Raw genomic sequence first — 24,026 nt, 5'->3', positions numbered from 1 at the left:
ATCAAGACTCTTCGATAAGTACCAGATAACTTTGCTCAAGTCTAAAACTTTGAGGTCATCTTACTTCCTACTGCACATTGAATCCCTCAGTGTATCTTTTCAGCTCTTTCCTTGCATATCTAATATTAAATAAGAAAACAACATTTAATGACAAAATGTCATATTTGTGCATAGTTCTACAAATTGGACAGGGTTTAATAGTAATAACTTGCTTTTAGTTTGTATTTTAATTCTGTCTGTTCCTAAAAGAATTTAATTGGGTTTCCAATATTACATTTCTAAATGTCTTCAGAATGAGAGAGAAAGTTGAGGCTAGGTGAAAGGAGCTAGATTCAGAATTGTCTATTTCGTGAACATACATAAACAATTTCCTTGTATCATAGAACACTGGGCATTTTCCTTCCACGTATCTTTTGTTTTCCATAAGCCATTTGCTCATATCCCATATCATTTGGGTAGTTGTTTTCAGCTAAAAATCAGAAAGCATGTGAAAATGTTTTCAAATATTTCTCATTATTTTCTTATAGGTGAACAGTGTATGTTTAGAAGAAGTTACTCATGAAGAAGCAGTAACTGCCTTAAAGAACACATCCGATTTTGTTTATTTGAAAGTGGCAAAACCAACAAGTATGTATATAAATGACGGCTATGCACCACCTGACATCACTAACTGTAAGTGTGTTAGCTTAAATTGGCTAAATTTGTCTTATTTTCATAAATATGCTCTTTATAATGTCACCAATATACTGTAATAAAAAAGAGTAAACATCATAAAAATACTATATAAACCCAGTGTTGAGGAGATGGAGACAGAAGGATCAAGATTGTAAAAATAATTTAATTTGTGCTACAGATTCTGTCTTAAAAGGAAAGAAAAAAATGGCTGAAGAGATGGCTCAGCAATTAAGAGAGCATACTGCTTTTCCAAAGGCTCCAACTTTGGTTCCCAGCACCCCCTTCAGGTGGCCCACAACCACCTAGAACCCGAGCTCCAGGAATCCAGTGCCATCTTTTGTCCTCCTCAGGCCCCTGCACTTGTGTGCACAAGCACATACGCATATAATTAAAAATAAAATACTCTTAAGAGCATAACTATTTTAAGAGAAGCATTAATCACTTAATCTGATAGTTTAAGAATCTTAAATCATAATCTTTATAATAAAGAGTTTTCAGTTTGATCCTCAAGCTTTTCTGTAAATAACAATTACTAAAGGTATTTTGCAAAGAATGCAGATTCATGTTATGTGCTTAAGCACAGAAATAAGCAAGTAATTTATTCTGTGTACAGGCAAATTAATTCTGATGCTCCTGGTTGGTTCATTGACTATGCTTTGAGTAACACTGACTTTAATATAAATGAATTATTTTCTTCAGCCTTTCTAATCAACAGAGATGACGTACTTCTTTTTGACAAAGAACACACCTCACTGCTTATTTGTAATTTTTGTATGTCCTTGATCTTGTGTATAAACTTCACAGAAGAACTTTGTACGTGCTTATTTGCAACTTAAAGAACAATCTGGCTTGTTAATTTAGATATCAGTCTCATTCTGAACACTGCCTCTTTAGGACAGCTATGTGCACATTTGGGACAGCTTTTCCACAAATTGGTAATTGATGTCCTAATTCTGCTCAAACTGTATTACAGATAGCCAAGCTACTACCTAGAAAAACATTAAACAGAAAAATATTTTTGTGAAATTAATCCTTTTATGATAATGACATGGTTTTTTTTAAGTGGAAGAGCTAATCTTGAAGAATATTAAGTAATAATGACTTATTTATTATGTAAGTTTGGTGGAATAGTTAGCTGTTTTCTTTTTGCTCTTGTTTCCTGACTGTTAATGAACTAATAGAACATTACGAGAAAATTGTAGTTCACTTTAGCTAGCTCAGCTTCGTATTTTATTACCATTCTCCATTTCAGGCAATTGCAATCATGAATTTTGTGGGGTTTTTTTAAGCAATTATTTTTCATAACTTACAAATTATTTTTATTCAGCATGTTAAAAAGATGAATAATTTACTTTGTAGGTATTTTAAGTATTTCAGTTTCTTTTTCATAAGTAGTTTTTGCCTAAGCCCTTGTCAGACCTTACACTTCAGCTTGCAGCCTATTCCCTCTATTATAATCGTCTTGAGTCTCCCTTACAGATCTGACTTTATTCATTGAACACTTAAAATTACCTTTCTTGTGATGTTTATTCACATTGCTATTCTTAGAGATGACAGAAAGCTACACTAACTCTTGTAAACCCTAACTTTCTGCTGTCTTGATTCCTTGCTTTCTCTCCTGCCCTTCACTTCAGCTTGAGTACATAAGTCCTTCTAGTACTTTAGATCTTTTCCGTAATTGTTGATACCTTCATCGACTTCAACAGTTTTAAATCATTCACAGCCATCAGTCACTTCTCTTATCAGTTCTACTTCCTTTATTTCTGTGCCTCTTTATAGCTCTGCTCTCCTAATGGATTTTTAAGTTTAGGCTTTACACTTTGTTGGTGATACTAGCTTCTTTGCATTTCCGGTCCTTTGGCCCTTCCTTCCCAACATGTTTCATCCAAATGTCTTCTTCATTCCTGTCCCCTCAGCGCAGAACATAGCTGGAGATTTGAAAGTACAGTGGTGAGGAAGTTCTCTTCTGGAGAGTAAGGAGTACATTAAATACAGGAGGTGAGGAAAGAAGTGTCAGTGAGAGAACAGATAGAAAAAAGTACTGGGCAAGGTGGGCTCTCTCAGTCAAGTGTGGAGAGATGGCCTTAAATCTTATTTTTAAAAAGACACACGTGTCTGTGTGTGTCTGTTACTTTGTTATATGTAGATATTTTAGATCTACTCCTTGTTCTTAGATTTCTGTTTATATTCTTGGAACTTAACCGCTTTTGCATACTTTAAAGGTATTTGAGATCGGTGTGATGGTATCAGTTTGGTGATTTGTTTTCTTATTTTACTACTAAGAAGTGTTCTATTATATGAACAAACAGATTTTCTGTTTAGTTTCTTTGTTTTTTCCCTCACCATCATTATTTGTTTTAGACAGAATTATGCTGTGTGACCAAGGCTTATCTCAACTCATGCTTCTCCTGCCTCAGTCTACTTGGTTCTGATTACGTGTATATGCCACCATGCCCAGTTTACATATTTCCTTTGAACATATATACCACATTTCTCTTAAGACTAACATTACTGTGTTATAGAGCTGGTATGAATATATATAATTTTTAGTTGATAATACTAAACAATTTACAAAAACTTTGATGAGATCTGGTGAGTTTAGGGTAGTATGACCATAGACAAATTAAAATTAGCCAAGGATGTGAAACACTTTATAGTCTGGGTTTTGCGTCTTCAGCTCTTGAAATCATTAATCTTTTTTACTTATAGATGATAATGGATATGTATTGAGTTATACATTAATTATTTTCATACTGATCTTCACACATTTTTCCTGGTGATAGGGCAAAAACTTTACATTGTCTAAATAGAAGCCAGAGTATTTTCTAGGTGATTAATGATTAATAATCACCTTCATGTGATTATTGTTTTGACTAATATCTTTTATACCATTAAATTAAATTCTACATACTCCTGTGTGTGTGCATTCTTATATGTATGTAGGCATGCCTATGAGGCTAAGAGTCATTGTCAAATGTTTCCTGTCACTGTCTGCCCTGTCTTTTGAGGGTCTCACTGAATCTGGAACTCAGAGATCCATCTAAGCTAGCAGACCAGTGAGCTCCAGGGATTCGCTTCTCTCTCCTGTCCTTCCTGCCCCTAAAGCTGTGGCTGTCTACTCATACCCAACTTTTCCTATTTGTGTGGTGGGGATCTGAACTCAAGTCCTCAGACTTCCATAGCAAGCATTTTATTGACTAAGCCATCTCCCTAGCCCTTACTATTTTTCAGTTTAGTATTGTCTATTTCTTACTGATTTGAAGGAGGTCTTATGAATTCAAGAAATTGCAACTCCCTTTACCTAATTTGTTTTACTTTTCCTCAGTTACTACTTTTTGAATGAAATTTTTTATTTTAATCAAATTAATTGAACAATTTGTGAGTATTTTGCTTAACAGGAAAGACAACTAAGATATTTCTATAAGAAATTAGTTAAAATATCTACTGAAATCACAAAGTATAGGATCAATAATATTTAGAAATTTTTATTTTATGATTTGGTCACCCAAAGCAACCACTTGTGGTAACTCATACTGCACACAGTAGGAAAGAACGGCTCTAACAGCTACAGAACCAGTGGGGGTAAGCTGAGCTTGCCCTCAGTGATGCATTTGAAACTGACCTATCACTTTACTAGGACAACAGGTGACTGCAAACAAGTTTTCACTAATTGCTTGCTCTGTGTGAACAGAACTTAGTAAAATGCCCAATTACCCAGTGATTTCCGGCAACAGCACCAATTCTAAAGTATACTTTAAGCACTGGTCTGTTTGACTGAAGAGACAAAATAGCCAGATTGTTTCATTCTTCTTTACAATCATCACTTACCATCCTGGATATGCCATACTCGTGAGGAGAATGAAGGAAAAAGTGGCCTCTCTGCTTTTGCTTCCAAACCCTGCAACTGTGGTCATCATTTAAACTTGCAATTTTATGACTTTAATTGGGATGGAGCACCAAATTATTCATCAAATCTGGCTGACTCTCCAAAACCTTGTATTCATTTTATCTTGAAGATGGCAAGTAAAATAATCTTATCTTTATATCAGCAACTGAAGTAAAAATCCTGGAATGTTTGTTACATATCGATAACCACATAATTACTGCTAACATACACAGAATTCCTGTTTCTCCCTTCTATCACATGCATACAGTCTTCACAAGCCACAATGTAGGCAGGATTTCTTGTGACATCTGTTTCATCTTGTATATCAAACTTGAGACCTAACTTGTAAGAATCAAAAAGCCTTCTGTTGCATGTCGTGAAGCCACCTGAGCACTGCTCTCGTCGCTGTGGCAGCTGCTGCTCACACCATCCCTAGAGCATTTCTTTTCTTCATGATTCATTCTTTCAGAACTCATTGAGATCCTTTCCCATCCTACAGTCATTTTAGGGAACTTAAAAACCTTATGTTTTTGTCTGTAAAATCTAAGCCTGATATGTTTTGATTTAATTTTTATAGGTAATACATTTGTTTCAAGCGGATATTCCGGTGATGAAGCACTATTTATTAAACAGATTATGATTATTTTTTGAATAATTATGGACATTTATTAAACACCAAAGGTATACAGCAATAGTTGCTGCAAAATTATTGATATAGTTTCCTGTCTTTAAGCTTACAATGTAAAACAAAATACAAGAATATTGTCAGCCTGCATCAAAATTTCCTTAACTTGGAATCAGCTACTTTGACAAATAAATGAAGCAAAATAACCTGTCTGGTCATTTTGAAGGCTTTGAATATGACAGAAAAACATATTTTATGTGTATCCATTTTTTTCTATTACATTAGGATAACTAAGGACAAAAGGGGCACTTAGAAATATGATAAGCACAGTGAATTACTTCATATTTTCCTTAGAAATACAGAGTTGTTCACTGGCAAATGCTAGCAGTCAGTGGAACACCACAACAAACAAGAACTAGACCAAGTCTTGCATCTTTACCTCACTTAGACATCTCTTTCTTCATCCACACAGAGGGCTCCAATGACACCCACAGCCCATGAGAAGCACAGTCATAGATGAAGTATCATATAATTACCAAGTCAAACTTGCAAGAATGTTCCTATCTGAGTATGTCTGAGCAAAGACAGCAGTGGGCCTCTGGCTGTGCGATGACATGTAGGATGTGTAAGCAAAGGCAATCAGGCTCAGACCACGAACCTTCAAAGTGATGAAGGAAGCGTGTGAATGCTTGCTTTTCTGTTCCCTGCTTCTAGTGAGGAATGTAAAAACTTAGCATCAAGACCGTAGACTACAAATTCTACTTGCCCAAATGCATGTATTACTTCATAAGTACTTTTAAGGTACTCACTGCTTGTCATTACTAGCTGACAAAAGCACACTCAAAAAATTTTGATTCTTACTGTCAAATGCAAAGAATTTTAAATTTTTAAGCAAACACAAATCATGAATTATTAATCATTTATAATTTTCTTAATCTCAAAAGAACATTAAGAAATAAGATAATTGGTTATAAGTTATCTGAAAACAGAAATGAATTCCATAATTGCATGGCCAATTATTTTTAAAAATTTATGATTACAAACTTTTTAATGGCAGAGTAATAAAACCCAGAGATAATCCTTTTTTATATATGTGTGAGTATATATTTCTGAATATGTACATATATGTGTGTATGTGCTTGTGGAGGCCAGGTCAGTCTTGGGTGTTGTTCCTCAGGAACCATCCACCTTGCTTTGTTTGAGACAGGGTTTTCCTATTGGAAATTGAGCTCACCATTTAGGCTGTGTTGGCTACCCAGTGAGTCCAGGGATCTACTCACCTCCAAGTTCAAACTCAGGTCCCAAGGCTGATGTGACAAGTACTTTTCTGACTGATCTCTTTCCTAAGCCCCTCAGATAGCTTTTATGGAAAAACAATATACTAGTATTGTCTGTGGGGATATTTTGGGGACAGCATCCCACATTGTAACCTAGAATTAGCCTTCAATCCATGGCAATCTTCCTGCTTCAGCCTCCCAAGTGCTGAGATTACAAATGTGAGACACCAGATCCAGCAATGTTTGTAATATCATGGCAACTTAGTGAATATTCTAAAAATGTTTCTGTTGCTAACATGTTACCTTTTGTATTTTAAGTTGCCTCGGTATTGCTAGTTTTCTAAGGCAAGGCAAATTAGATTATGTATGAAGCATAGATATTAACAACATACACAGCCACTTTTTCTGAAACAAGATTTTAATATGTATGTACCAGGATTTTTCTTTTTAGGCCACCAACCAGCTCCCAAATGATGACACACAGACTTAGTGGTTTTGAATGGTTAGTCTAGTTTAGGCACATTTCTAGCTAGTTCTTTTAACTGAAATGTCACTGTTTCTCACTATCTGCCTTCTGCCTTGGGCTAATTATCTTTCTTTCTTCTGGACATTGTACTTTCACTGCGTCTCTGGCTGTCTGGCTTCTTGTCCTGGGTGTCTCCCACCTCGAAAAAGCAGGATATAAGTGAACAGATATCAAAGTTAGCAAACAGTTGGTTTACTACATAGTAAAAAACGTTTTGGCAAGAATACTGAAGAAAATTAAAAAAAAAAAGATTATTATGTAAGTTGTCCGTGAACCTGCAGAGAATTGGAAAGGCACAATCAATATCTCTGCCTTGATGGTGCACATTTTTAATTGGAATGCAGAAGCAGACCTGGTCTACAGAGTGAGTTCTAGGACAACTGGTGCTACACAGAAAAGCTCTGTCTTGGGCTGGGGAGGGGGCACCAAAATACCGTGTGCAGGAATAGAAGTGTGCTTGTTGCTAGTGACGGAGCTCATCATCATAGCCGATGTAATTTCTGACACAACAACAGTCATGCTTTTCTAACTTCTCACTTTCTGCTTGTTTACTTGTTTTGTTGTTGTTGTTAGTTTTGATTTTTGTTTCATACAAACATGATAATACAGCAAAGAAACTTGAAGATCAAAAATGAGTAAGCATATACCACCCAGAAAGGACTTGGGACTCTAAAGTTGAGAACCATTGGTAGGAAGTACTTTGATGCAGCTGTAGAAGAATATCTTAGGAACTAGTGAGAAAACAATTGCTGTTAGGCTCTGCACACCCGTGGTATAAGTAGACACAGTAGATGTCCGAGTTATATTTTTGTATGCTATAGAGACATATATAGATGCTGCTTGCTTTTTAGCAGAATATTTATTTTCTCTTTACACCGTACAGTTCAGTCTTTTCCCATTGTCTTTCATTCAAACCCCTTCATTATTTAAAGTTACCTGCATAACCACTATAGTTGCTTCAACTAATGACTTCTGCACTTGTGTCCTCCTCATAGTTCTTTATCTCAGGAAGTGCTTAGTAGGACAGTAAAAGGAAAAGCTAATGGTTTTAATAAAAATGTTAGACTTTGCAGCTAGTTTTGAAATGCTTTATTGCTTTGTATGTATTTTGGCAATGATTCAGATAATTCAAGGATGGTTGGTGTCTTTGTAAACAATAGCTAAAGTGTTTCTTGCCTGGGTCGGTCTTTGTAAAGTGTGTTCAGGAGTTGCAGTATAACTCTGTGCTGCAGTTTTTCTTGAATAACATGTGTGTGATACTATTACAAAAATGAAACAACAAATGACTTTTTACATTTTTTTGCTTTTTACCAGCTTTCCACTCTTTGTGGACATAATTAAAAATAGGTACAGGTTGGGTTGACAATTTTTAACCTGGTATAAGGCTTTTCTTAACTATTTTTAAGTTAAAATTTACACTTCTGGCCTCCATTCACAATAAATTTGTGAGTCTTTGTGCTTTTTTTGTTTTAAGTCTACAAATGGCTTCTTAATTAAAGGGGCTGGAGAGATGACTCAGTGATTAAGAAACCGGTAGCTCAAAGCCTATAACTCCAGTCCCAGAGGATCTGACACCCTCTTCTGGCCTCTGTGGAAAACAGGCATGCACATGGTGCACACACATGCAGCTATAAATATAACAATAATAATTAGTATTTTTACTAGTATACATTGTATTTTAGTCCTTTCTGTGACAGTTTTAACCTTTCCTGTATTTAATTTTGCACATCAGCATATATGAAACCCCTTTGTAGTATATTCTCAAGAGTGCAAGTAAAATAAATTAGCTTCTTTGATCTGAATGTTAAAACCAGTTTTGAACTGAAAACTGAGCTTATACATTGTTCTTAGCTGACAAATATTCTCTACTAAATTCTGTTACACAAAGCAGCGAAAAGAATTCTTTAATTTTATAAAATTCATATCGAAGTACTAAGTGGCATCTTTCATTTTTGATACATTTCTCAATTTATTTTGTAGCTTCTTCTCAGCCTATTGATAACCATGTTAGCCCATCCTCCTACTTGGGCCAGACACCAACATCACCAGCCAGATACTCACCCATTTCTAAAGCAGTGCTTGGAGATGATGAGATTACTAGGTAAGGCACTTAATATTCATCTTCTTACAACTGGTAAATACCATTTTGATTAGCCACAAAAGAGAACCATACTTTTTAGGGTTAATAAGTAATTTCTATTCCTTTCTAAAATACTGCTTTTTACCATCTTAAGGCGAGGTAAGTTTCATTAAAACTTAGCTTCAATGGTTTGGTATGCTAGTAAACACCTGGTGTTTTAGTCCTGAAAAGGCTGAAGCAAGAAGATTGTGGGTTCAGGTTCAAGGCTGGATTACAGATCAAGACTCTGGTTCTTTTTTTTGTTTTGGTTTGGTTTTTATTAAAAGGAAGAGATTAGCTTAGATAAAACTAAACTAAGAAGTCCATTCTTTAAGCTAACTTTGTGTTTTTTTCAATACATGTTATAGAATATTATAGTAAGCAATTTGTGTTCAGAAATGAACAAGTGATGACTTTATTGCTTGATATGTATTACTGATACTCTGATACCAGATTGACTTTCATCTAACAGTAGTAACTGCATAAAGTTTATTTCTAGGAAGTTCTATAAGATTCTGATGAAATAGAAATATTTTAGCTCCTTTTTACATTACATATGGTAGTTAGTAATGAGACACCGTATATTTTTATAAGTACTTTATATTAACTGTTGCATTTCACATCATATATGTCCTCAGTAATATCTGTTAGTTTTTATTACTTTCATCATTGTAATCATTGTTTATTTGAACCTCTTTGTTGTGACTTTTCTCTGTAGACTTCAAATACTAGACTTAGTTCTTAAACTCTTTACAGCCCCTTTCGGTGAATATATAGTATATAAAATAGATACATAAATCAAGCATTTATGGATAAAATAATTTATTTTAAAGCAAGAGTAAATCTTTTTTTAAAAATTAAAGACCAAATTTTCTTTTTTGTTTGTTTTGTTTTGGGGTTTTTTGTTTGTTTGTTTTTGTTTTGTTTTGTTTTTCGAGACAAGGTTTCTGTCAACAAAACGAAAAAGAAACTGGGTTCAGAGCTAGAGAGACAGCTCAGTGCTTGAAAGGATTTGCTTCAGTTGCAAAGGATCTAGGCTCAGTCCCAAGTACCCACATGGTGACTTGCAACCACCTGTCTCTCTAGTTCTAGGAGTTCTGATGCCGCCTTCTGGCCTCTGTGAGCACCAAACGCATGACATGTACTTCCATACTCTTGTGCAAGCATTCATACGAATAAAGGAAAATAATAAATCTTTAAAAAGAAAAGAAGTCTCTAGTACAGAAGTGTTTTTCTTGTTTCTGAGTTAAGTGTTGGAAACATTTTAGCTGGGCTAGTAATGACAATTAATAGAAAGAATTCTTGTTTTTTAAATGAGTAGTCAGTGCTTATTGTTTATAAGCATTACTTCTCAACTGATCTGTTTTTGTTATTTGCTAATAGTGCCTATTTCTAGAAGAAGGAAAATTGATGATTAATATAGCTTTAATATATTTACATATATTGCCAATTAAAGGGTAAGTTGTTTCCATCCAGCCTCTCTGCATATCTCATATCTTCTAGAGTATTTGTTGGATATTTAACATAGAATACTTTCCTGTTTGCATACTAATGTGAAAATCAGATGGTTGGTTACTGAATAGGTCTTCTTAAAATGGTGTGCATTGTATCAATCCCATTGGAAATTATGCTCTTTACCCAAATAAGTATGCCCAAACACTGTAAGTCCTCCACAGTTTAAACCAAAGTCCCTTGAGAAGTTGTCACCCATTCTCACCTCCCCTTCAGAAATGCCACAGCATACATTTAATTGCTATAAAGCTTTGTCCTTAATTATTCTTTAGTCAAAGCTGGGTGTGTAAGTGGTGCACACCTTTAATCCCAGCACTTGGTAGGCAGAAGGAGGTGGTTCTCTGTGAGTTTGAAGCCAGTCTAGTCTACATATAGTGAGTTAATTAAGGACAGCCAGAGCTACGTAGTGAGACCCTTCTGTCTTGAAGGAAAAAATAAATAAATATGTTAATTAGTTTTATTTGGGTACTCACATACCATAAATTTTATGCTTATCAAGTTTACAGATGGGACTGGGAAATGGCTTAGTCCGAAGACCTGAGTTTAACACACACATTCCCCAAACCTGTATTTTAAAAGGCCAGATTGGTGGCACACTTGCAATCCCAGCACTGGGGAAGCAGAAGCAGGCAGATCCCTAAGACTGTTTAGCTCACCAGCTTCACCCAGTTCGCAAGTTCCAGGCCAGTAAGAAATCCTGGCTTAGAAGGTAGACAATTCCTGAGAAATGACACAAGATTTTCCTCTGACCTGCAAACATGAATACCCCCACACAGCTCAATAGTTTGTAGTATATATCATTAATTTTTAATGTGATAAAATATATTTATATAATAAAAATTAAAATGTTAGTCATTTTCACAGTGTATATTTCAGATACATTATATTCAGTGTGCCACTATTACCACTAGCCATTTCCAAAACCATTTCATTATCACAGATGAATCCTCACTACTCCTAGCTCTTGATAACTTGAGTCTACTTTCAGTCTTATGAATTTGATTCTTGGGTATTCATGTAAGCAGAATCAAGCAGTATGTCTAGTTTCCAAGGTTCACTCATGGGTTAATATATATCAGCTCTTCATCTGTCTAAGTAATAGTCATCTGTGTGTGTGCGCGCCCATGCCTCTTCACACTTTCAAACCACAGTTTATTCATTCATCCATTGGTGACCACTTAACTTTGTTCCCAGCTTTTGATTACTGTAAACAATTCTGTGAAAACACTGACATTCGCATGTCTGCTCAATGCTTGCTGTGAGCCAGTTACTTTGGGAATAGATATGGGTGGAGTTCCAAGACTATATGTAACTTGTTTGTGTGTTAGCTTTGTGAGCAGCCATAAAATACTTCACATCACTGCCAGTTGCTTTGGAGAGTCCTAGAAGTATCCTGTGGTTTAATTTACATTGTTTAATGAGAGTTCCTTTTGGACTTCTTTTCATGGATTATATTTACATTTATAATTTTTTTCCTCCAAAAGTAACTGTTAAACTTGAAAACAATTATTCTATGAATTTACAATTCACACATGTGAATTCATGCCCTGCACTATCTATCATGGTGAAACTCATGTGCCCCTCATCCTACTCTGCCTCCCTTTAATGTCCATATTTTCTCCCATATAGAGGTATATATACATGTGTATGTACTAGACATTTTGCTTTATTTCCTATCTTTGATATGAAAAATAACTTTGTAAAAACCATAAATATGTAGAAAGTACTATTTCAATTTTTGAGTAGGCCAGTATGTAAGAAGATTGATATGACACTATGTCATCTTAAAGTAATAGTTAACTCTCACAGCTATTTAACCAGTTGTTTTCTTTTATGTTTTAGAAAAAGTATATTAAAATTTTTAGATGCATGCCAAATAATACTATATTCTTCTTAAGAGTAATTTCTGTCAAGTGGAATTTTATATTTCATCAAATTTAGAAGGATCTGCTGCTGGCACTTTCCTGATCTTACTGTGAGAGAGATGGATGATTTTTGCATAACTCTAACTGCCAGCAGTTGTGAAAATTATCAGTGGTGAGATACAACCCAGAGAGTTTTGATGTGTAGGAAAAAAGTAAATGCATCCATCATAAAATTCATTTTGTAAAGTAATAAACAGGGCCAGGCATGGTAATGCAAGCCTTTAATTACAAGCACTTGGGAGGCAGAAGCAGGCAAATCTCTGAGATCAAGGCCAAATAAGAACTACGTAGTGAGACTTTCTCTGAAAAAAAAAATTTTTAAAGTAATAAACACTCAGAATACAAAAAGTGTTTTGTATTTTGGACTATAAAATTCAGGAAGGCTGCTATTGTTTGGAGATGGAGTTTGCCTGTGATGCCTGGGTGGTCTCAGATCCGTACACTTTAGCCTTCCAAGCAGCTAGGACTACTGATGCATACAGTCATGCCTAGTTGTTAAAAGTGCTTAATTACTTCTTCTAAAAAATTTGGAGATGGGTGTTTTCCAGGTTGGCAGGGTAACCCATAATGCTCATGTGATCTCTGATTTCACCTCCAAATATCTTCATTATGTTTGTTTGATGGCCAGGTAGATCATATGAGAATGGAGGGCAGGAATGTGTTCTGTTAAGGTCTTTCTCTGTGGAAAATGACACATTTTCTTTTCATTTGTCAGAGGTCAGAAAGGGGTTGAGCCCTCTCCTGAGCAAAAGGGAATAGTTTGTACTGACTAGTTGAATGTTGCATAGCTTTGCAACTAAAAGAGAGCGAAAGAGATAGCTGCTTTGTTTACCTGAGAAATAATAGCCTTGATGACTTCTCAGGCAACAGTGCACACAAACTCTCTTGATAGACTATCTATACTACTTTATATTACCTTTAATACTAGTTTTATTCTTTGAATATTCATAAAATGTTTTGATCAAATTTACTACTTCCCAACTCTTCCCAAATCCATATGTTATTTCTTACTTTCATATTTTATTTTTTATTATTATTCTGGTTTTGTTTGCTTGAGTTTTACCACTGGGGGGGTTGCTTTTATATAAAATCAGACTTTATCTCTTTTATTTCTCTTTTTCCTTGTAATTTTGAGAAAATTTTCTTTTCAAGACAGGGTTTCTCTGTAGCTTTGTAGACCAGGCCAGCCTTGAACTCACAGAGATTCGCCTGCCTCTGCCTCCTGAGTGCTTGAAGGCTTCCACCGCCACCACCTGGCTTTTAAGAAATCTTTTATATAACATTTGGGTTTTGATTTGAACTTTGTTCTGTTTTGTTTTTTCCAATTTAGCTTTGTGTTTTGTTAGGTATTAGTAGCGCTTGCCTATAATCCTCATACTCAGGAGACTGGGTACAATTGCTATGAATTTGAAACCAGATAGTTGAAGGTCAGCCAGGGCTCCATAGGAGAACCTCCCCCCCTCACAGCAGTCATCAGTAGGATGCTCTTCTACGAAGAGTGTTCAAGTTTACATAAAATCTCTAAGGTATTTAATTTTTCCCTTAACTTTTAGAGAACCTAGAAAAGTTGTTCTTCATCGTGGCTCAACAGGACTTGGTTTCAACATTGTGGGAGGTGAAGATGGAGAAGGAATATTTATCTCCTTCATCCTGGCTGGAGGACCTGCTGATCTCAGTGGAGAACTCAGAAAAGGAGATCGTATTATATCGGTAGGATCTGATAATTAGATATTTTATTTTCTTTGCTGTGAGCTGTTAATCATTAAAAAATGAATTTTAAAAATGACTTAAAAGTATACTTTTGATACGTATTGTGGAGTTCAGTCTTCTTTGGTGGGGTTTTTTTGCGTTTTTTTTATCCCAGCTGACATTTTCTGCATCTAACAGTATTTTTTGTTATATAATGATTACCATTATTTGTGGCACTTGGGCTGAACCTAGGGCCTCAGATCCACACATCTGCTCCACCACTGAACTACATCCTTAGGTAGAATGACAGTAGTTAATTAGTAATTCTAGTCTCATATCTTTGCTTTTTTTTACCCTACAATTCTTTTTTTTAATATTTCCTTCAGTACTGATTTTTTTTAAAATATATTTTATTCACCTACATTTCTCATAATTTCACTGAATATAGAACTGTCAACATTTTTTTTCAAATTATTGGGTATGAGTGCTGTTGAGCACGCATGCTGTGGGTTGAGGTCAAAGGACAGTCTTCTTAAGTCAGCTCTCTTCTCTATGGACTCAGGATATCAAATTCAGCTTGGAAACTTGTTTTGACTTATGTTCAAGTTTCCTATTTTTCTTTAGCTAATTTTACTATACTGCTAAGTTTTTCAAATAAAATCTGGTAATGTTTTCCTAGCAATTCTATTTGGTTCATTTTTGATAGTTTTTATGCCTTTGCTCAAAATCTGCAAACTCGTCATCAACATCATCTGTCTCTACAGCTGTTAGCATTTTTATCATAATGATTTTATCATAATAGTAATCATTATTTTTAGTAACAGGTTCTCATTAAAACTCTAGTTGGCCTTCTGTTTTCTGGTGTCATCTAGCATGGCCAGCAACTCTTGGATACTTTGCCTTCCTAAGTACTGAGATTACAGGCATGTGTTTCCATACTCACCTAACTTCTCTCTGTCTTGATAAGTTACATTTTCTTCCATCTTTGTTTGTCTTATAATTTAAACTATCATGAGACATTTTGGATAAAATAATAAATGAAATAGGATACACAAGATGAAAGACACTTGCTATTAAGCTTGATGACCTGAGTTCAGTTTCTGGGCCCACACGGTGGAAAGAGAGAACCAGCTGTAGCAAGTTGTGCTCTGACCTTCCCTCCCCCCCCCCCCCCTCTCTTATTAGCAGGGAGTGGTGGGCATGCAAACTGTGGGTGGGAACCAAAGGGATCTCTCCTCCTGTCCCCTCTCTTGTTCTCCCTTTCTAAATAATTTAATATCCAGAATTGTTTAAAGTATGAAGTAAATACTATATGTTATTATTCTGTAAGAGAGTAATTTGTATGTCAGGGATTAATCCTAGGACTAGGGAATGCTTTGTATCTTAAGCTGCCAGAATCAAGTTGTATGAACATAATCTGTAGTTGTACTGTATTTTGTTATAGCTTCCATTTAATTTAGTGGGAGTTTCTGCGTGGTTATTTTGTTTTGGTTGGTTTTTAAGAGTAGGATCAAGCAAGCATTTTCTGAGCACTGAAAATTCTCACGTTTTACAGCTGAACTGCCACCATCCCAAACTGCTTTATAACTCAGCTGCCCACTTCTTGGAGTGCTATGGTTCTTTGTGTTCTCTGAACATACCTTGTATTTTCTCTACCTTGGGAATATTTGTTTCCCATTCTATCTTCTGTCTGCACTGACTTGGAGGGCTTTGTTTCACCTATCTTGGTATGCTTTTTTCCCTGAGCAACTGAAAGTAAAGAGTTCCTGTTAATTTTCAGCACCGTGAAGCTTCTTCAGTGTCAGTTTTTAGTACTTTAACTGCTTTAAGTATTATTATGAGCTAAATTTAGTAGGTTACTGTCTTAGTTTGGATTTTATTGTTGTGAAGAAACACTATAACCATGACAACTCTTATAAGGAAGACATTTAATTGAGGTGGCTCGCTTAACAGTTTTAGAGGTTAGTCCATTATCATCATGGCAGGGAGCATGATGGAGTGCAGACAGATGTAGTGCTGGCTACTTTTTGGCTTGCAGGCAACAGGAAGTCAACTGAGACACTGGGCGATATCCTGAACATAGGAAATCTCAAAGCCTGCCCCCATATAGACACATACTTCCTCCAACAAGGCCATGCCTACTAATAGTGCCACTCCCTGTGAGGTTATGTGGGCCAGTTACATTCAAACTACCACAGCTACTGTCTTATATTTAGGAATACCCTCTACAATTAAAGAATGATTAGATCTTTCTTAATGCTTATGTTTCAGTGCCCAAACATTTATCTGAATACTCAGTCAAGATCCATGGTATTGAGGTTGACAGGTTGGGCATAGACTTGCCTTGTGACTTCATAGAAATGTTATTGTAATACGAGGGGCTGGCTTGTTTGTGTTTTCTGTCCTGCCCGGTTCCCCACAGCTGTTTAGCCCCCAAGAAAATCACACAGAGGACTCCATAAGTTATAAAGCTGATTGACCCATTAGGTCAAGCTACTTACTTATTAGCTATTGTAGCTTATGTTAACCCATTTTTCTGATATATTTTTGCCATATGGCTCGGTACCTTTTTCTGCTGGTAGATCACATCCTGCTGCTTCGGTGGTCTGGGCAGGAGTGTGAGGAATCAACTTCCTCCTCCCCAGAATTCTCCTGCTCTCCTTGCATCATTTCCACTTCCTGTCTGGTTTTCCCGCCTACACCTCCTGCCTGGCCAATCAGCATTTATTTAAAACATGATTGACAGAATGCAGACAATTCTCCCGACCATTTTATGTTTCCTCAATCTAGAAGAAACCATAAGATGCTGAGTAAAGTTTTCTTTACTGGTGTCTTCCTATTTCCATCTGTTCCTTCTCCCTCACTACTGTCAAGGATGAGAGCGACCATTGGTGTCCTTTTGTCACTTTTGGGCACTTTAATTTTTTGTCTTTTATTACATTTACTTTTTGTTTCTCTGTTGGGAGAGGATGCAGGGGCAGAGGGACAATATGGAGAGACAGGGAGATGAGTAGAATTGGTGTGCGTGATATGAAATTCACAAAAAAAAATCAATAAAAAGGTTTTTTTTAAGTGCCAAGTAGAACTCTGGGGGCTGGATAATAGAAATAGTATATATGTTCTTTAAGTAGTTTCATGAGTGTATATATATAATTGTCAGATGCCTCCATCTTAATTAGTGATAGGGGCTTTTGTTTTGTTTTATTTTACATTTGTGAAGAGATAGACAGTAGTTTGGTCTTTTTAAAAATAAGTTATAGTGTGATAAGGACAAATTGGTGTTAAGCTAGTTAGGAAAATAAAATTAGCTTAGGACCTTCACTTCACACCTTCAGTCAAAGTACATTTTCACTTGGCATAGAATTTGGTGTGAAAAACTCAGAGCAAAAATAGAGAATTTTAAGTTGCCCATGTGAGACCAGCTTATGTGGGTCACTGACATACAATGTTGCCAAAATCTGTTAGGGCAGCAGCACAGCCCCACAGCATAGTCCAGACCACTCCAGAGAGTGCAAGGCTCTCCTGGATCTGTTTGAAGGCAGCACTGTTTGGCAGTATACATCAGTAACATTGACATGTAAATGCTTACTAGTCCTCTCTGAGAAAATGCTATGGAAACAAAATAGAAAGATATTTAGGAACAAGAGGAAAATATGCAAAAAGATCTTCAAAATTGAACACAATCTAAAAACTCCAGGACAAACATTTAAGTACATCATTAGATAAAAATCAAAATCACAAATACTAAGAAAATACACTTTAAACAAAAGTGGTTACTAAAATACATATATACATAGATATTTGGTACGTACATCACTTTTCATAAATTTGGGAAAGATATAAACCAAAAATAAATTTTAAGAGATCTGTAGCAAGGAAGGACAAACACTAAATCACTAATCAAAGGCTTGGATTATAATTTTGTGGTGGAGCATGTATTTGTCATACATAAAGTCATGGATTTGATTCCAGTACCAATATAAATATATTTTTATCGTATATGGATTATATGTGTGGAGCAAGAAAGAGAAATCAAAGGCACAAATGTAGGCAGTTTCTCTGAGAAACTTTAAAAAAGAATAAGAAATTCCAGCAAATCAGAAGAAATGTAACATTTTTCTAACTCAGTCTATGAGGCTGGACTTAGACAGAACAAGAAAGCTACAACGTTTGTGAATGTAGATGTTAGGACCCTCCACAAAATATTAGAGTAGATCTAGAAACATTCAGTCATGCATTGTAGCCAAGAGGACTTTATCCAAGAAATGCCTGGTTGGTTCTATAGAGGAAAACCAGTCAGAAATCATCCTGATACAGTATTATTCGCTGGGTAGTCAGCCTTCTGAAATCCTTCTGAGGATATGCTTGACTTTCTTCTCTTACTGATAAAGTATTTTTAGTGAATCAAATTGTTTAAAATAATCATGTATCTTTTTTTACTGTACATTGTATTTAAATAAAGGTACTGCAACTAATCTGTACCTACCCACATAACAGACCATTGATTTCTTACATTAGTATTTGATTTTCTTTATAGGTAAACAGTGTTGACCTCAGAGCTGCAAGTCATGAACAAGCAGCAGCAGCATTAAAAAATGCAGGCCAAGCTGTCACTATCGTTGCACAATATCGACCTGAAGGTAATACAGTCCTTGTTGCCTATAACTATTGTACATTTTATTGCCATTATTTTAATTTTAAGTTCTTCCTCTTGGCAATGTTTACTTTTTTTAACTTTTTTTTTCTTTTTTGAGACATGCTTTCATATAGCCTTGTCTGTTATTGAACTCAGTGTAACTAAGGATAACCTAAAACTGATCCTCCTGCCTTCCTACCTCCCAGATACTAGTATTATGGTTGAATGGCACCAGGCCTGTTTTTATACTATGCTGGGGCTCAAGGCACAGGCTTTATTCATTTCGGCAAGCACCTGCCATTTGAGCTACATCCCCAGCCCTTAATAATGTTTCATTTATAACCTTAACTCTTTTATTTTTGTTTTAATTTGCTAATCCAGTATTTGTCCAGTCTAAACCAACTTATTTTCCAGGCCAGAAGTATTTTTTTCATTGAAGTGATTGAGGTCACTTCCTCTGCCAACTGCTTTGTGATTGAACCATTATTTGGATTAATTTTCAAGTTTCTTTTTAGTTTGACTTCCATCTTAACACGTCTTAATATCATTTTTACTAATTCATTGATTTGAAAGATTAATAAAGACCGTAAGTAAAAATAGTAATGCAGCCAAAGAAAATGAAGTTACTCAGTTTTTTCTTTTGTGTTAGATTATACTTATTAACCAAGTTTATAATAGTTTTCTAGTACTTAAAATAGAATAATGGAGTTTGTGGTATACTTTGTTTCTAGATAATAAAGCATCATGAAATAATTTGACTAGATTCCTAAAGGAAGAAAGTAATAATGGAAAATTTGAGGTAATACTATAGTAAACATGTGTAAAACTCTAGTAGGCATCAACATTACCGGTTAACTAGTAAAACCTCAGGGGAATTGACCAATTTGAACACCCAGAAGAATACACAGTAGCATGCTTGCTGATGTTCATAAACAATGAGGAAAGAAAAAATGATGTGGCTGAAGAAACTACATTAAATAATTTATAATTTAGGCATTAAGTAGTCTATAATTTAGCATCTAGAAGAAATATAATTACCAGCTGTTACTATATTTACTTTTCTTTCCTGGTCCAGCAAAATTGAACTCAAGAGTAATATGTAGTTTTAAAGTTAGCTAGCCTGAGCATTCATATGAAGGTGTTAACAGCAGAAAGTAGCGGCAAAACTCATCAACAGATAACATATGATGTGAAATTTAACCTCAGCTTCCATAGTTTATGCATTCACTTTGAAAGAAAACTACAGAGTAGAAGTGCAAGAACCATGATAGAGATTAATATAAGCTAAAAAAAAAAAAGACATTGCATAAATTCATTGAGGAATGCAGTACAAAAGTAAACAAAATAAAACAAAGATAGAGAAAAGCTGAAAATATTCAATGGCAATGTTTTCAAAAGAAAATAAATGTGTCTATATAACATTCATAGTTGGCAGTTTGTACTTGTTCGTTTATGTATTGTGTGTGTAACAATAGAAATAAAAGGAAGCCGTTGGTTCGAGATTGAAAGGAGGATGTTAGAGGGGGTAGAGGGAGGAAAAGGAAGGCAGAAGTGATGTATTTATATTTTGATTTAATTTTTTATTTAAAAAATGCTTTAGAAAGTAAATGTTTGAAATTTCAATTTAATACATTCATAAGAACTTTCTGCTAACAGGAAGGATTGTTATAGTGGAATAGAACACATAAAGTCTTGATTTTTTTTTTTTTTATGCCCATTGACTTTTACCTAAGTGTAGTTCAATTGAATTGAAGTGTATTCAATACCCCATATTGAATAGATGCACTTGCTGTTCATAGTGTTTCTCCATAGAGAAACGTGAAAATTGAGCTCGGAATAGGCACGTTTTGGAGTCGAGATGAGCGTAACCCACCAGAAGGACTTCCTGTCAGGTTACATCCTGGTGTGAATAGTCAGCACAGCCAGGAAAATAGTGGCTCCTGAAGGAGCAGACACTTGGCTATGTACAGAAACTTCATAAAGTGAATTCACATGGTTAGCCAGTATGATTTTTACAAGTTACACAGAAAGGAAAGAGCTAAATATTAACTCTGTAATGTTGGGTTAGAATTTGAAAATTTGGTATGAGCTCAATTTTCAGGTTAGGTAAATATAAATAACAAATATAGCCATAAACATCTTTATTTGCATGTACAAATATCCATATTCGTTATATGTGATACCACTGAGGGTCCTGACCTAGTCACACCCTCGTAGCACTGAGCATGCATAGTCCCTAGGTTTTGCCTTCTAATGAGGATAGGAGTACCTCATTAAAAACTGAGGCTGTTTGGAGAGATGGCTGGCTCCCAGACTCAGACAGGGAAAATGCTGTGTTATTTTGTGATACCCTGTGCCAAAAAGTAAAAGACTCAAGCAATGATGAGTCCCAAATCCAACTTGAAACAAGACACACTGGCCAAATTAACAGTTTCTGCTTCAAATTAGTGATATGATAGTAAGTATAAGCTACTAAATTAGGATATCGTGAATCCTTACTACTGTTAGTTGCTTGATAGGCTAGTAAGATTGCTGAGCAATTAAAGGCACTGTGACCAAGCCTGATGACCTGAGTTCAGTCCCAAATCCACACAATAGAGTACCATTATCTCAGGCTACTTATTAGCTCTGGTAGCTTATATTAACCCATTATTCTTAATCTGTGTTAGCCACATGGCTCTGTACCTCTCAGCGGGGTAGCTTACATCTTGCCTCTTCCGGTGGTCTGGGCAGAACTGTGGAGGGAGCTTCATGCTTCCCAGAATGCTCCCATTCTCTTTGCTCCACCTCTGCTTCCTGTCTGGTTTTCCCACCTATACTTCTGCCTGGCCAATCAACATTTATTTAAAATATGATTGATAGAATACAGACAATTCTTGCGCACCAATGGTCAAAAACAGTAAAATCAGCAAATGTAGTAACAAGACAGATGAAATCTAGGTAGATTAACTACTTCCTGTCTGGTTTTCCCGCCTATACTTCCTGCCTGGCCAGTCAACATTTATTTAAAATATGATTGATAGAATACAGACAATTCTCCCGCACCAGTGGTCAAAAACAGTAAAATCAGCAAATGTAGTAACAAGACTGATGAAATCTAGGTAGATTATACAGGGGCATCGGAGGTCCTCATCTGTGACTTTACTGCCAGAGCTGCCCAGCCTCAGCCTGTGTGGACGCAGCAGAGGATACTTTTCAGGGTTAGAAAAAGACTGCAGTAATGTTCTGACTGAGCAGAGGATTTGACCAGGTTCACAGTGCCAGGGAATTCAGTTGTTTGCTGCTCTGCAGATTCCAACACTGCTCTGTAAGTGCTCGTGTAACATGAGCTGTTCATTTCAAGAGTGTGTCTTCTGGCATGCACTTGTGAAGACATTATTCTGATTCATAAAATTATGAATTATGCTATGGTTTAAAATAGCTTCAAAAATTTAAATTTTTTTAATTTTATGAATGTTACTTCTGATTACCTTTCTTAGTTTGGTGATCATTTAAAAGTTATAAATTAATTAAATTTAGTTCTATCTGGTTCGGGTATATTTTTCTATTATTAACTTTGCACAAGTTCTGTATTTGAGAATTTTTCTCATGGAAAATTGCAGCAATCAACGTATCTAACTAGTTATTGTAGATTTCTGTTTTTAATTGAGAAGTGGAATATTCAAGGCCTGCTTTTTAAATTTTACATCTGAATTAAAAGACAATGAAAACTGGTAGTGTTATTTGATTCATGGAGTTTTCTTATAGTGGATCAAATATGATTTGAACAAAAACAACCTCCACTAACAAGTTCTAATTTCTGGTAGAGTTAGACCCTTACTACTGTTTTAAACTTGTAGACATGCTTTATACTTACATATGACCTACATCAAAAGAACAAATAATCTAATAAAAAAAATAGGGTACAGACCTAAACAGAGGAATCTAAAATGGCTGAAAGATACTTAAGGAAATGCTCAACATCCGTAGCCGTCAGAGAAATGCAAATCAAAACAACTCTGAGATTCCATATTATACCTGTAAGAATGACCAAAATCAAAGACATTTACAGTTTATGCTACAGAGGATGTGGGGCAAAGGGAACACTCCTTCATTGCTGGTGGGAATGCAGACTGGCACAGTCACTTTGGATGCCAGTGTGACGATTTCTCAGAAAATGAGGAAACAACCTACCTCAGGACCCAGCAATACCACTTTCAGGTATATATCCAAACGATGCTCAATTGTACCACAAGGACATGTGCTCAACTATGTTCATAGCAGCATTGTTTGTCATAGCCAGAACCTGGAAACAACCTAAATGCCCCTCTATTGAAGAATGGAGGTACATTTACACAGTGGAGTACTACACAGCAGAAAAAATGACATTTTAAAATCAGAAGGCAAATGATGGATCTAGAAAACTTATTGAGTGAGGTAACCCAGACCCAGAAAGACAAATATCATATGTTCTCACTCATAAGTGACTTTTAGACATAAAGCAAAGAAAGACCAGCCTACTGTTCATAATCCCAGAGAACCTAGACAACAAAGAGGACCCTAAGAGAGACATACATGAATCTCATCCACATGGGAAGTAGAAAAAAGACAAGATCTCTTGGGAGCATGGGAACCATGGGAGAGGGTGAAAGGGAGGGGAGTGAAGAAAAATATATAGTTCAATAAAAACAATTTTTAAAAAAAAAGAAGTTAATGACTTAACTAATTTTAGAGTTTTTAGGTCATTAGGTCAGTTTTAAAGACATTTTATCTTTAAGAAACTTGTTCTTAGTTTATTTCCTTTTTCCCATCAGAATACAGTCGTTTTGAAGCTAAAATCCATGACTTACGGGAGCAACTGATGAGCAGTAGCATTAGCTCAGGGTCGGGTTCTCTCCGCACTAGCCAGAAGCGGTCCCTCTACGTCAGGTGAGGTTCGCTTACAACTGTGACATCACTGTGTGTGTGTGTGTGTGTGTGTGTGTGTGTGTGTGTGTGTGTGTGTGTGTGTGCGCGCGCGCGCGCGCGTGCATATGCAACTGACTTGAATTTATTATAGAAAAATTCAGTGCAAATCAGTTAAAAACATTTCCATGAGTGACTTTCAGACATGTCTTTCAAGAGTTAGGATATTATAATTTTGGATTATGTGACCCTTTGAATTAATAATGGTATAA

At 35.7% G+C, this 24,026-nt stretch overlaps 1 protein-coding gene across 24 annotated transcripts in view; it reads left to right on the top strand.

Annotated features, from left to right (window-relative positions):
- The window catches only part of Dlg1 (discs large MAGUK scaffold protein 1), a 194,116-nt gene that overhangs the window by 126,638 nt on the left and 43,452 nt on the right, over positions 1–24,026 (top strand). For all 24 annotated transcript variants that reach the window (XM_048453979.3, XM_085685425.2, XM_085685424.2 and 21 more), the window contains 5 exons: positions 528–672; positions 8,970–9,090; positions 14,099–14,255; positions 18,772–18,874; positions 23,664–23,778. In XM_048453979.3, coding sequence (XP_048309936.2) covers positions 528–672; positions 8,970–9,090; positions 14,099–14,255; positions 18,772–18,874; positions 23,664–23,778 — 641 coding nt within the window. The remainder of the gene's footprint in view (positions 1–527; positions 673–8,969; positions 9,091–14,098; positions 14,256–18,771; positions 18,875–23,663; positions 23,779–24,026) is intronic.

Source organism: Myodes glareolus, chromosome 2, assembly GCF_982192425.1.
Source record: "Myodes glareolus chromosome 2, mMyoGla1.1, whole genome shotgun sequence".
In the NCBI taxonomy this organism is placed as follows: domain Eukaryota; kingdom Metazoa; phylum Chordata; class Mammalia; order Rodentia; family Cricetidae; genus Myodes; species Myodes glareolus.
This window is presented reverse-complemented; position numbering and strand designations above follow the sequence as displayed.